The following is a 14,769-nucleotide window of genomic DNA, read 5'->3' as shown; positions in this document are numbered from 1 at the left end:
TTTATGTCCTATACCAGGGATCATCAACTAGATTCAGCCGCAGGCAGATTTCTTTTCTTGGGTGGATGGTCAAGGGGCCACAAGAAGCCCAAACATATATTTGTCAAAACATAATCATTTCAAATCTTGCTTAAATCTGTACACAAATACATACGGTGCCTTCAGAAAGTATTCCTACCCCTTGACTTGTTCCACATTTTGTTGTGTTACAGCCTGAATTCAGTCAGAATTTTTGTCTCAGCTATCTACACACAATACCTCATAATGACAACGTGAAAACATGTTTTATGTCATTTTAGCAAATTTATTGAAAATCAAAAACAGAAATAACCATTTACATAAATATTCACACCCCTGAGTCAATACATGTTAGAATCACCTTTGGCAGCGATTACAGCTGTGAGTCTTTCTGGATAAGTCTCTAAGAGCTTGGCACACCTGGATTGTACAATATTTGCACATAACATTCTTCAAGCACTGTCAGGATGCTTGTTGATCATTGCTAGACAGCCATTTTCAAGTATTGCCATAGATTTACTATCTGATTTAAGTCAAAACTGTAACTAGGCCACTCAGGAACATTCACTGTCTTCTTGGTAAGCAACTCCAGTGTACATTTGGCGTTGTGTTTTAGGTTATTGTCCTGCTGAAAGATGATCTTGTCTCTGTGTCTGTTAGAAAACTCCAATAGGAGTTTCCCTGTGCGTAGCTCTATTCCGTTCTTATCCTAAAATACTCCCTAGTCCTTGCCGATGACAAGTATACCCATAACATGATGCAACCACTGCCATGCTTGAAAATATGAAGAGTGGTACTCAGTGATGTGTTGTGTTGGATTATCTCCAAACATAACACTTTTTATTCGGGTCATAAAGTACATTGTTTTGCCACATTTTTTGAGGTATTAAGTGCCTTATTGCAAACAGGATGCATGTTTTTGAATATTTATTTTCTTTATAGGCTTCCTTCTTCTCACTGTAATTTAGGTTAGTAATTGTGGAGTAACTACAATGTTGTTGATCCAGCCTCAGTTTTCTCCTTTCACAGCCATTCAACTCTGTAACTGTTTGAAAGTCACCATTGGCCTCATGGTGAAATCCCTGAGCGATGTCCTTCCTCTCAGGCAACTGAGTTAAGAAGTACACCTGTATCTTTGTAGTGACTGGGTGTATTGATAAACCATCCGAAGGGTAAATAACTTCAACATGCTCAAAGGAATATTCACTGTCTGCCTTCTTGTTTTTGTTTTTTATCCATCTACCAATAGGTGACCTTCTTTGCGAGGCATTGGACAACCTCCTTGGTCTTTGTGGTTGAATCTGTTTGACACGCACTGCTCGACTAAGGGACCTTACAGATTAAACACTATTACTGCGCACAGAGTGAGTCCATGAAACTTATGTGACTTAAGCACATTTTTACTCCTAAACTTATTTCGGCTTGCCATAACAAAGGTGTTGAATACTTATTGACTCAAGACATTTCAGCTTTTCATTTTTTAGTCATTTGTAAAAATGTCTACTTTCTACTTTGACATTATGGGGTATTGTGTGTAGGCCAGTGACACAAAATCTCAATTGAATCCATTTTCAGGCTGTAACACAACAAAATGTGTAAAAAGTCAAGGGGTGTGAATAGTTCCTGAATGCACTGTATATCTCTTTATTATGCATGGGAATACTTTGGAACAGATCTCCAAAATAAAAATCACTTGGAGCTGATTTGCTGGTGTTTTTACATTATTTTATGCCTACAAATAAACATTTGTCTTTGCAAACTTGTGGGGGGGCAGTTGAGGAACTCTGTCCTAAACTGTTCCCCGCTGGTGTATAACTGCTATCCCACACAAACACGTTCATTATGCAGAGATACAGCCTCTTCAATACTGAATGAAGAGGTAAATTGCACCTATTATCTAGTATGTCATAATGGAAAACGTATTTCCCTACACCTACCTATTTGCATACTCAATGCACTCAAATGTCTATAAATGTGCTGTTCTTTGTTCCAGTCTCTGCCCATTCGGCGAACACTGCATTATATCAAGAGCAATGCTGTCGGAATGCTATATAACCAGTGGCTCTAGTGAAAATATATTAACCCTAGTATAATACACATTACCATATTATAGCCTACCCATATCTTCTAGAGTTGCATACACATCATGTGAAAACCTGTGCTAACAAAACCAAAATTAACTAAGTGGAGGCTGACAAAATCACCACAGTGTACTTTATTAAATTAATTTTGGTACTTTGTGTTGCATTAGAATCAAATAAAAATTTACAAAATTCCAATATATACAAAAATGTCAGGTTATTTTTTAACTCTTCAATTTACAATAAAATTAGTTTTGATCTGATTTTAATGCATTTTAAGCACTTCAGACTTTCATCACACAATGCAACTTACTTAAAGACCAATAATGAACAGTTTTTTAGTTTTTTGCATTTTTGTCATTTAATACATCACATACACCACACTATTTTAATCTGTATTACATCATATGTAACTGCCATCTTGTGGCGGCGACCTCCAGTCAACAGACACCCTTCACAATCAGGACTCCAAGAGGAATGTTCTTTTAACATATACATTTGCATACATTTATTTACAGTTAGATAGTTTTGTTTTTCAATTACTATTGTGATCCTCCATTTGCAACTGAGACACTAAGAACATCTGTACATTATGCTTTAGAAGTCAAACAAAATGGAATGCCATTATTCCTATGTTCATTCGTTACTGTGCTTCTACTAATGTGCTATAGGGGTGGCGTAGTATCATTCAGTATATCACTGCTATTCATCTACATTATCTAATGTATACCTCAGAACAAAACTCAAACAACAATAATGGACCAAAATTGCAGACAGGAAATAATAGTAGTTCATTTTGGGGTAAAAGTCAAGGGTGTCCATTTAAACTGTGAGCTTAATAGGTTTATCTTGCATCATGGAGAATTATATCATAGTATAAGCACAGTAACTTTATTGAAACACAATGCTATTGGGCCCTGAACAGAGAACTTTGATAAACCTAGAGCCCACTTTGATCATCATAACCACACATGGTGCACAAAAACAAATCCTTATGAGAATGAAAGAAATAAGACAAAAAGCACAAATGTTTTCTTAAGGCAAACGAAACAGATGTAAGCAGCTTAAATCGTCACAACCATCAATTCCTCTTAAACAATAAGTGGTTTTGCTGACAAGTGTCTTTTCCAGTCTGCTGTCTGATACACTTAAATCAAGTAGTAAGCAGAATACTCTCCACCATCAAAACACCCAACACCATATAATTTGTTTCACATTTCCACGTATGATCTTGGTAAGAAGATCAACACATTACCATGTATCAATGATGTCAGAGGAGGGTATTCTGTTCAGAAACCAAGTTGAGGTAGGTATATGTACAATTTACACACTATTTCAGAGATGATGATGAACAATGGTAGTCTGAGATTCAACCCTGGACGTGCTAACGAACAAAAAGCAAAAGAATAAGACACCGTCCTGAAATGTTTCAGAGTGTTTCTGTATAGATGGGTTTTACAGATGGTGTAACAATCATTTCATCATTATCACCCACAAGACCAAATTAAATTATCTCACTCAGTTGTGACAACAGGGAAAGTACTTTCAATGTACTGATAATGACTCATTTGACCTCATCTGACCCTATAAAAGTCACTGACACATATTCATATTTGACACTAAGCTCAACCCTACTATTTCCTAAAAATAGAACAACATTTAGAAAAGGTGAAATTGTAAGTCTTGTCTTTTTAGGGGTGATGTATAGGGGAGGCCACTGGGTGCTAATGTGGATGGGACTAACAGCAGTTGTTCGTATCTGTTAATTATTCTCAATATACATTGATACTGAGGAAGCCTATGTGGATATCGCTGTATGAGGACACATCTACACCAATATTCTGCAAAATATGACTTCAGTTTAGTCTAGTTGAGGCAGTGACCACAATAAATCAGCAACACTGGGACCCCCACTGAAAATGAAAACAGCAGTTGAAAGCAAACAACATGATATGAGCAAAACAAGATAAAATCTCATGTTAAAACGGACCAGATTGAGTGAAGGGAAGCACAGCGAAAGAGAGACATGTGCAGGGTGACATTAAGAGAATTATATACAAAATGTTTTATTTATGAGGAGATGGAACCTTGCCAAGTGACCTTCAACGATTCACTAGTTGATGATGAGAAATTCATTTTACCTCCATAAGTTTATCATCAGTGTCAGACCTAAATAAGAGATCCTAAATCGCAGTGTAGCCTTGTTTTTTGTTTCTTCCCCAAAATATGTAGCTCACATCCTCCTTATTCTTACAAAGGCTTTATAATTATTGACTTAAAAAGTGTGCTCTGAATTAAAGAACCTCTCCCCATTGATTAAAAGATATTCTGTTGTATCAAATGATGACAAATATAGGTCTGGATATGCAGCCAATCTCCCAAATCCACTGGGCATGGATGTCAGTTCAACATTCAGCTTTATTTGCAGTGGAAAGTCAACAAAACATTGAGGCCATTTGTTGCATTTTGGTTTTTAAATTGGGTTAAATTGGGTTAAAATGAGACAAAATGTTTATGTGAGGAGTTTGTGCTGATCCAATTAGTCAATTAGTTTAGTCCTGCGTATCGAAAGAAGCCTTTTGTCCAAAAATCTAATACAATCTGCAAAGTTGTGTGTGCGTCATCACACTACTGAATCCTGTTCTTTAACCACCATCCTCCATGCCACAGTGAGTGACAAAAGCCACAGTGTTGTGCCATTGATGATAATTAGCTCATTTCGAACCCTGTGCTTCCCTCATTTTCACCGCGGCCATTTGGTTTCTGTCTTCATTCTAAATAAATCAAAGCATCTCATTTCAAAAGAAACTGGAAACAGATCGGTTAACGAGAGAAAAAGAACAGATAAGAGTTGTTCTGATAAGGAGTGCTGCATCAATTACTGAATGCTGCTCCACACTGAATCCAACTCAGAAGTAAACAGAGCTGTGGACATGATTTTACCAAGTGCTTCTGCATGTATTACCAAAAAAATACCTTTTTAGAGAGTCTCTTGAACTTGTAGCAGAATTCACTTCTGAATATTTAATGGAGTTGATTAAAACATACCACAGAACACAATGGAACGGACACTGTAACAAAGACAATTTGTGTGATGGAGCGGCAACAAGGCAAATTATGTGAAAGCAAAGTAAACCATGATCAAATGAAGAATTACCCACCTACTAACGTATCTGAATACTACAAATAATAAGACATTTCAACAAAAACAGTTGACCTAAAATATATCTATACCATTCAGAAGAGATAAAAAAATCTAGCTCTAGCCAAACACAACTGGCACGTCTTACTGAACTAATCAGGAGCTTTTCCCCTCAAATCGTCACATTGAATGCCACGATTTCCTTCTGTCAATGTGCTCTGTTGAATTCCACTGACAAGTTTTGAGCTTTTCTCTCCTCTTTGTAACCCTCTTCTCTCCATACTTCAAATGAACAAGACGTAAAAAAATAAGCACTTGTGACCTAGAACTGAAAAAGAAGGAACAAACTTTCATTTTTGTGCAGACGCCTTTTCAAGATTTAAAGATACAATGTTCTTTTTTAGATATCACATCCACAGTCATAGTGCCTGGGGCTTAAGTCAGAGCACAAAGGTGAAACACTTTTTTTTCCTGCTCAAAACACCATCTTGACACCATTCATGTTGGGTGTTGACAGTTACAATGATATCAGTGGTATACGCCCTAGAATTCCTCTGTGTGGTACTGATCTTGTGTTGAGTATAGGCTACAGCAGCATTTTGCACCATAGGGCTGAAGTGCACATCTCTAGTTCCTTGCACTACAATATATAGCTACAGACAAAATGACTACTGATTGTAGCATCTACGCATGCCCTCCTGTGCCATGCTTTGTCTCTCTTACACACACACGCGTGTGCACACACACACACACACACACACACACACACACACACACACACACACACACACACACACACACACACACACACACACACACACACACACACACACAAACACCCCCCCCTCCCCAACACGCACGGATGGCAATAACATTTTCACATCAGTTACGTACAACGTTAAAAAGAATGTTGCATCTTGAATCTGATAGTACATCCTGCAGGTGCTTCAGGTATGAGAGTAGTTTGGCTGAAGTGGCTGTTCGTCTGTGTCCCCGTCTCTTCCTCTCCTCTCCTCCTCCCCATACAGAACAGGTCTGTGTGGCCCAGCTAGTAGACTGATCCTTATCAGCCGGATGGACGCACGGCAGCCCAGACCAGAGCTGCACGAGGCTGGACTGTAAATGGGAGCTGCCAGGAAGGTATTTGGCCTGCTGCCTTTTATCCAGGCGAGAACAAAGATGAGGTTTGTCCTTCAGTCTCTCCACAGTACATGAACATTTCAGTTTTATGTAGCATATAAACAGCATGATACCCGGGTACAGTACTCTTTCTTCAACATTGTATTCAAGTAAATAGTAGTTCTGCCCAGCCTCAATCTAGTACTGTCCAGTTACTGGCAGTCACAGCCACCGACCCGCAGACTCAGTTCACACAATCCAGTAGTTTCAGACCTTTTGGCACTAGCACAACATGGCTGATGACATCAGAACTTGGGACCAGTACACGTGTACAGTATGACAGACAACTCTCTAGTCATGTTGCTAATTACATCACAGAAATACAGTGGGGCAAAAAAGTAGTTAGTCAGCCACCTTGAGAAGCCTTGTGAAGACTTACCGAAAACGTTTGACCTCTGTCATTGCCAACAAAGGGTATATAACAAAGTATTGAGATAAACTTTTGTTATTGACCAAATACATATTTTCCACCATAATTTGCAAATAAATTCATTAAAAATCCTACAATATGATTTTCTGGATTTTTTTCCTCTCATTTTGTCTGTCATAGTTGAAGTGTACCTATGATGAAAATTACAGGCCTCTCTCATCGTTTTAAGTGGGAGAACTTGCACAATTGGTGGCTGACTAAATACTTTTTTGCCCCACTGTAACTAGAACCATCCTAATATGTATCAGGACCATTTGATGACCTTTTTTAAAAATCAATAACACGTCCACTGTATATTAGGGGATACTACTAGTATCTGTAAATGTACAATATATCTTTGCAGATCTAAGATGGTGGTAGTAGAGATGATTGTAGATATTTGAGATGCCGTAGGTAAACAGGAACCAGCAATGAACCTATATTGAGTACTTTGGTACTTTTGTCATATGAGGATTTGTATGGTCCTCTGCTTGGTTCCACCTGGTTGGCAGAGCTCAGACAACCTTCATAATGACCTGTTATAACCTATTATGAACCTTCATAACCCACCTATTATGAAGGGGCATGATGTCATTCATTGGAATGCTGCTGTTATTATGATAGACTATGGGGATACATTTGTATTTGTGTGTGCAATGGCCTTTTATTAAATAAGAGATTCCCTGACAGACATAAGTAAAAACTACAAGAACAATAACAACAACATCAACCAAATAAAATAAAAAATAAAATAAACTGTTTAGAAAACATGAATATATCCCTCTGTCACATCAACTAGTAAGTTCTGCCTATTCTGAAGTTGTAAAAAAAAACACACAAAAAAAACCAGCTGGTGCACGCACACACCGAATAATAGTTTGTGTGGAGGTGCTGACTAATGGCGAATAAACTATAAACTATTAAAATAAAGAAAGTTGCACACTCCATGTATATTCTCCCAGCAATTTAATGGGTATTTACCAACGTTTCGGCATCACTGTGCCTTCCTCAGGGTGAGGAAGTGTGCCTTCCCCTGAGGAAATCACAGTGATGCCAAAACATTGGTAAATATCCATTGAATTGCTGGGAAATTATACATGGTGTGCAACTTTCTCTATTCTGAAGTTGTAACCATGACAACCAACATCATGGTTCAATGCTAATATGTATATAGAGAGAGTTCATGACGTATTATTGCCACAGTCCTGCTGTAAATCCAAGTTGATGGTAATCCTTTATTACAGTTGAGCATTTCCATGGATCCTTCATCCAGGCAGCGGTGCAGGGCTACAACGTGGTCTCGTACTCTAGACGCTCCTGAACAGTAGTGTCATCTTTGTACTGGAGTCTGGGTGGCGTGGGGGAACAGTCGATGGCCAGGATGGCCTTGCGTATACTCCTGTCCAGTACGTGCCTCTCCCAGGCCGGATAGCGATTCCGACACAGGTCTATTTTGATGACTGTCTCCTCAATGCGTGGGGCACGGGAGGATGGCGTGGAGGGGGCGGTGGGTCTCACCTGAAACACGGGCATACAGCCGTCCCTCTCAGTGTATTTGGCATCTCTGCCAATGGTGCCATCCCCCGAGATGAGGGGCACACCCCGATTGGACCTCAGCGAGTTGGTGGCCCCCTCGGTGGGCAGCATGAAGGCAGCGGTGGGGTCGTCCAGCACGAGGCTAGGCGAGTGTCCGAAGCGGGGCCCGTTGGGGTGAAAGAAGGCGTAGTACATGAGCATGAAGACGATGCCGGTGAGGAAGCTGCTGAAGATGACACAGAGGGCGGGGACGGCGAAGGCATCGGTGCTCTGAGGGACGCGGTACAGGTACCACAGGGCACTCAGAGCAGTGTTCTCCAGCAGGATCACAAAGTAGTAGATGAAGAGCCGACACCGAGTACGACCCTCCTTCACATTAAACCAACTGAAGATGTAGATGATGCCCACTACCATGTCGAAGACAATCTCCTCCCACTTGGTGATGCAAAACTCGGTCTCGCAGTGGACTATCCAGAAGGTCATGAAGCACCAATGCAGGACGATGAAGATGCCGAAGTAGAGCTGGAACACGGAGGCGAACAGGGCGAAGGTGATGACCCGGGCAGCGATGGTGAAGAAATGCCAGCAGAACTGGATGATGACTGCCAGGTAGCTGATTGGCTTCTTGTCATCCCGGGAGTCTCGCAGCGCTTTCTGATAGGATGCCAGGGCCCAGGCCAGAGACACAAGGGAGGCAGCCGCTGTCATTCCTACGGAAACACAGAGCGGACAAAAAAAATGAATTAGAGACACAGTCACAATCACATTTACAGGCATTACATATTGGTAGTATGTGTGGAGTTTTCCTTCCTGTAAATCTGCCATGTGACGGCTTCTTAAATAATATACTATAATGTCACCAACGGAGGAGTCACAGAAAATGTGTGATGGAAAAATATATATTTTGCAGGAAGTATGCAAGAGAACTTTTCAAAGAGCATTGCAACACCAAACAGAACCAGGAGCCAAACTCAAATCTTTTTGCACCAAACACAAACAAAAGCACATTTAGGAGACAAAAAACCCTTAACTAGTGTCGATGTCCGCACCCACACGGGAATCAAATTAGCAGAATAATAAAAAAAACAACATCAAAATCCGTCTATTTAAGTTAGAGATATCCCTTTCTTTGCATGGGCTGACCTTCTGAAATAGTCCAGCCACACAGACAGTATTGTGAAGAATGTTCACCCCGCTACCATCCAGAATGCGAGGTCAGTACAGGTGCAACAAAGCTGGGACCGAGAGACTGAAATGTAGCTTCTCCCTCAAGGCCATCAGACTGTTAATTGAATAGACATCACGAGCTAGCCTCCACCCAGTACCTTGCCCTCAACTTTAGTCACTGTTACAAGTTGGCTACCACCCTGTACTCTACCCTGCACCTTAGAGGCTGCTGCCCTATGTACATCGTCATGAAGCACTAGTCACTTTAATAATGGGACACTGCCACTTTAAATCATGTTTACATACTGTTGTACCCACTTCATATGTATATACTATATTCTAGCCAAAGCCTATCCTATTTAACTATTGCTGTACATATAGTATTCTTCAGATATACTACATATTTCTAGCCATATACTATCCGTATTGTCTATACAGCACATAACTCGCGCACACACACACACACACACACACACACACACACACACACACACACACACACACACACACACACACACACACACACACACACACACACACACACACACACACACACACACACACACACACACACACACACACACACACACACACACACACACACACACAAAGTCAGAAGTTTACAAACACTTAGGTTGGAGTCCTATAAACTCGTGTTTCAACCACTCCATTTCTTGTTAACAAACTATAGTTTTGGCAAGTTGGTTAGGACATCTACTTTGTGCATGACACAAGTACATTTTCCAACAATTGTTTACATACAGATTATTTCACTTATAATGCACTGTATCACACCTTCAGTGAGTCAGAAATGTATATACACTAAGTTGACTGTGCCTTTAAACAGCTTGGAGAATTCCAGAAAATGATGTCATGGCTTTAGAAGCTTCTGGCTAATTGACATCATTTGAGTCAATTGGAGGTGTACCTGTGGATGTATTTCAAGGCCTACCTTCAAAACTCAGTGCCTCTTTGCTTGACATCATGGGAAAATCAAAAGAAATCAGCCAAGACCTCAGAAAGAAAATTGTAGACTTCCACAAGTCTGGTTCATCCTTGGGAGCAATTCCCAAACGCCTGAAGGTACCACATTCATCTGTACAAACAATAGTACGCAAGTATAAACACCATGGGACCACGCAGCCGTCATACCGCTCAGGAAGGAGACGTGTTCTGTCTCCTAGAGATGAACGTACTTTGATACGAAAAGTGCAAATCAATCCCAGAACAACAGCAAAAGACCTTGTGAAGATGCTGGAGGAAACAGGTACAAAAGTATTTATATCCACAGTAAAACGAGTCATATATCGTCATAACCTGAAAGGCCACTCAGCAAGGAAGAAGCCAATGCTCTAAACACTCCATAAAGAAGCAAGACTATGGTTTGCAACTGCACATGGGGACAAAGATCATACTTTTTGGAAAAATGTCCTCTGGTCTGATGAAACAAAAATAGAACTGTTGGGCCATAATGTCCATCGTTATGTTTGGAGGAAAAAGGGGGATGCTTGCAAGCCGAAGAACACCATCCCAACAGTGAAGCATAGGGGTGGCAGCATCATGTTGTGGGGGTGTTTTGCTGCAGGAGGGACTGGTGCACTTCACAAAATAGATGGCATCATGAGGCGGGAAATGTGGATGTGGATTTATTGAAGCAACATCTCAAGACATCAGTCAGCTTGGTCGCAAATGGGTCTTCCAAATGGACAATGACCCCAAGCATACTTCCAAAGTTGTGACAAAATGGCTTAGGACAACAAAGTCAAGGTATTGGAGTGGTCATCACAATGCCCTGACCTCAATCCCAGAGACAATTTGTGGGCAGAACTCAAAAAGTGTGTGCGAGCAAGGAGGCCTACAAACCTGGTTCAGTTACATCAGCTCTGTCAGGAGGAATGGGCCAAAATTCACCCAACTTATTGTGAGAAGCTTGTTGAAGGCTACCTGAAACGTTTGACCCAAGTTAAACAATTTAAAGGCAATGCTACCAAATACTAATTGAGTGTATGTAAACTTCTGTCCCACTGGGAATGTGATGAAAGAAATAAAAGCTGAAATAAATCATTCTCTCTACTATTATTCTGACATTTCACATTCTTAACATAAAGTGGTGATCCTAACTGACGTAAGACAGGGAATTCTTACTAGGATTAAACATCAGGAATTGTGAAAAACTGAGTTTAAATGTATTTGGCTAAGGTGTATGTAAACTTCCGACTTAAACTGTACATACAGTACCAGTCAAAGGTTTGGACACACCTACTCATTCAAGGGTTTTTCTTTATTCTTACAGCTTTGCACACTCTTGGCATTCCCTCAACCAGCTTCACCTGGAATGCTTTTCAAACAGTCTTCAAGGAGTTCTCACATATGTTGAGCACTTGTTGGCTGCTTTTCCTTCAATCTGCGGTCCAACTCATCCCAAAACATCTCAATTGGGTTGAGGTCGGGTGATTGTGGAGGCCAGGTCATCTGATGAAGCACTCCATCACTCTCCTTCTTGATCAAATAGCCCTTACACATCCTGGAGATGTGTTGGGTCATTGTCCTGTTGAAAAACAAATGATAGTCCCACTGAGCGCAAACCGGATGGGATGGCGTATCGCTGCAGAATGCTGTGGTAGCCATGCTGGTTAAGTGTGCCTTGAATTCTAAATAAATCACAGACAGTGTCACCAGCAAAGCACCCCCACACCATAATATCTCCTCCTCCATGCTTCATGGTGGGAAATACACATGCGGAGATCATCCGTTCACCTACTCTGCATCTCAAAAAGACATAGCGGTTAGAACTAAAAATCTAAAATTTGGACTCTCAGACTAAAGGACAGATTTCCACCAGTCTTATGTCTATTGCTTATGTTTCTTTGTCCAAACAAGTCTCTTCTTCTTATTGGTGTCTTTCAGTAGTGGTTTCTTTGTAGTAATTCGACCATGAAGGCCTGATTCATGCAGTCTCTTCTGAACAGTTGATATTAAGATATGTCTGTTACTTGAACTCTGTGAAGCATTTATTTGCACTCCAATCTGAGGCTGGTACCTCTAATTAACTTAATTAACCTCTGCAGCAGAGGTAACTCTGGGTCTTCATTTCCTGTGGCGGTCCTCATGATTGACAGTTTCATCATAGCGCTTGATGGTTTTTGCGACTGCACTTGAAGAAACTTTCAAAGTTCTTGAAATGTTCTGCATTGACTGACCTTCCTATCTTAAAGTAATGGACGGTCTTTTCTCTTTGCTTATTTGAGCTGTTCTTGCAATTATATGGACTTGGTCTTTTACCAAATAGGGCTATCTTCTGAATACCATCCCTACCTTGTCACAACACAACTGATTGTCTCAAATGCATTAACTTATGGCTGCAGGGGCAGTATTGAGTAGCTTGGATGAAAGGTGACTCATATAGCAGGCAAAAACCTGAGATGAAATCCAACCAGGAAGTGAGAAATTTGAGGTTGGTCGATTTTCATCTCATCGCCTATTGAAAACACTGTAGGATATGGATCTGTTTGCACTTCCTACGGCTTCCACTAGATGTCAACAGTCTGTAGAACGTTGAATGAAGCTTCTATTGTCATGTCGAGCCGGATGGGAGCTGTTTGAGTCAGTGGTCTGGCAGAGAGCCAGGTCCTGGTCACGTGCATTCCACATGATGTCGACTTGCATTCCATTACTTCTATTGACACAAAGGAATTCTCCGGTTGGAACGTTATTGAATATTTATGATAACAACATCCTAAAGATTGATTCTATACTTAGTTTGACAAGTTTATTTGACCTGTAATATAACTTTTAGAAATTTTCGTCCGAAGTTCGCCTGGACCTGGACAAGAATTTGGATATGTGTACTAAACGTGCTAACAAAGTAGCTACTTGGACATAAATAATGGACATTATCGAACAAAACAACAATTTATTGTGGAACTAGGATTCCTGGGAGAGCATTCTGATGAAGATCATCAAAGGTAAGGGAATATTTATAATGTAAATTCGTATTTCTGTTGACTGCAACATGGTGGAGAAATGTTGTTTCTATCTGAGCGCCGTCTCAGATTATTGCATGGTTTGCTTTTTCCTTAAAGTTTTTTTTAAATCTGACACAGCGGTTGCATTAAGAACAAGTGTATCTTTAATTCTATGTAAAACATGTATCTTTCAACAAAGTTTATGATGAGTATTTCTGTTATTTGATGTGACTCTCTGCAATTTCTCCGGATATTTTGAAGGCATTTCTGAACATGGCGCCAATGTAAACTGAGATTTTTGGATATAAATATGCACATTATCGAACAAAACATACATGTATTGTGTAACATGATGTCCTATGAGTGTCATCTGATGAAGATCATCAAAGGTTAGTGATTAATGTTATCTCTATTTGTGCTTTTTGTGACTTCATCTTTGGCTGGGAAAATGGCTGTGTGTTTTTTGGACTTGGCGGTGATCTAACATAATCATATGTTGTGTTTTCGCTGTAAAGCATTTTTTAAATCGGACACAATGGGTAGATTAACAAGATGTGTATCTTTCATTTGCGGTATTGGACTTAAAATGGTTTTGAATTTCCCGCACTGCCTTTTCAGTGGAATGTTGTTGAGGGGTTTCGCTAGTGGAACATGTGTCCTAGAAAGGTTTAAGAAGGAAAGAAATTCTTCAAATGAACTTTTAACAAGGCACACCTGTTCATTTAAATGCATTCCCGGTGACTACCTCATGAAGCTGGATGAGAGAATGCCAAGAGTGTGCAAAGCTATCATCAAGGCAAAGGATGGCTACTTCGAAGAATCTCAAATATAAAATATATTGTGTTTTGTTAAAAACTTTTTTGGTTACTATATGATTCCATATGTGTTATTTCATAGTTTTGATGTTTTCAGCCTTATTCTACAATGTAGAAAATAGTCAAATGTTTTGACTGGTACTGTATACACTACCATTCAAAAGTTTGAGGTCACTTAGAAATATCTTTGTTTGGCCTCCCGGGTGGCGCAGTGGTCTAGGGCACTGCATCACAGTGCTAGCTGTGCCACCAGAGACTCTGGGATCGAGCGCAGGCTCTGTCGCAGCCGGCCGCGACCGGGAGGTCCATGGGGTGACGCACAATTGGCCTAGCGTCGTCCGGGTTAGGGAGAGTTTGACCGGTAGGGATATCCTTGTCTCATCGCGCACTAGTGACTCCTGTGGCGGGCTGGGCACAGTGCACGCTAACCAGGTCACCAGGTGCACAGTGTTTCCTC

At 40.4% G+C, this 14,769-nt stretch overlaps 1 protein-coding gene across 1 annotated transcript in view; it reads right to left on the bottom strand.

Moving 5' to 3' along the window:
- Positions 1-3,150: 3,150 nt before the first annotated feature.
- The window catches only part of LOC109872289 (XK-related protein 4), a 100,425-nt gene continuing 88,806 nt past the window's right edge, over positions 3,151-14,769 (bottom strand). Inside the window, exon 3 of the mRNA XM_020463472.2 lies at positions 3,151-9,075. Coding sequence (XP_020319061.1) covers positions 8,117-9,075 — 959 coding nt within the window. The 3' untranslated portion in view covers positions 3,151-8,116. The remainder of the gene's footprint in view (positions 9,076-14,769) is intronic.

Source organism: Oncorhynchus kisutch, linkage group LG27 (assembly GCF_002021735.2).
Source record: "Oncorhynchus kisutch isolate 150728-3 linkage group LG27, Okis_V2, whole genome shotgun sequence".
Lineage (NCBI taxonomy): Eukaryota > Metazoa > Chordata > Actinopteri > Salmoniformes > Salmonidae > Oncorhynchus > Oncorhynchus kisutch.
Note: the sequence above shows the minus strand (reverse complement) of the source record. Positions and strands in the feature narration are given on the sequence as shown.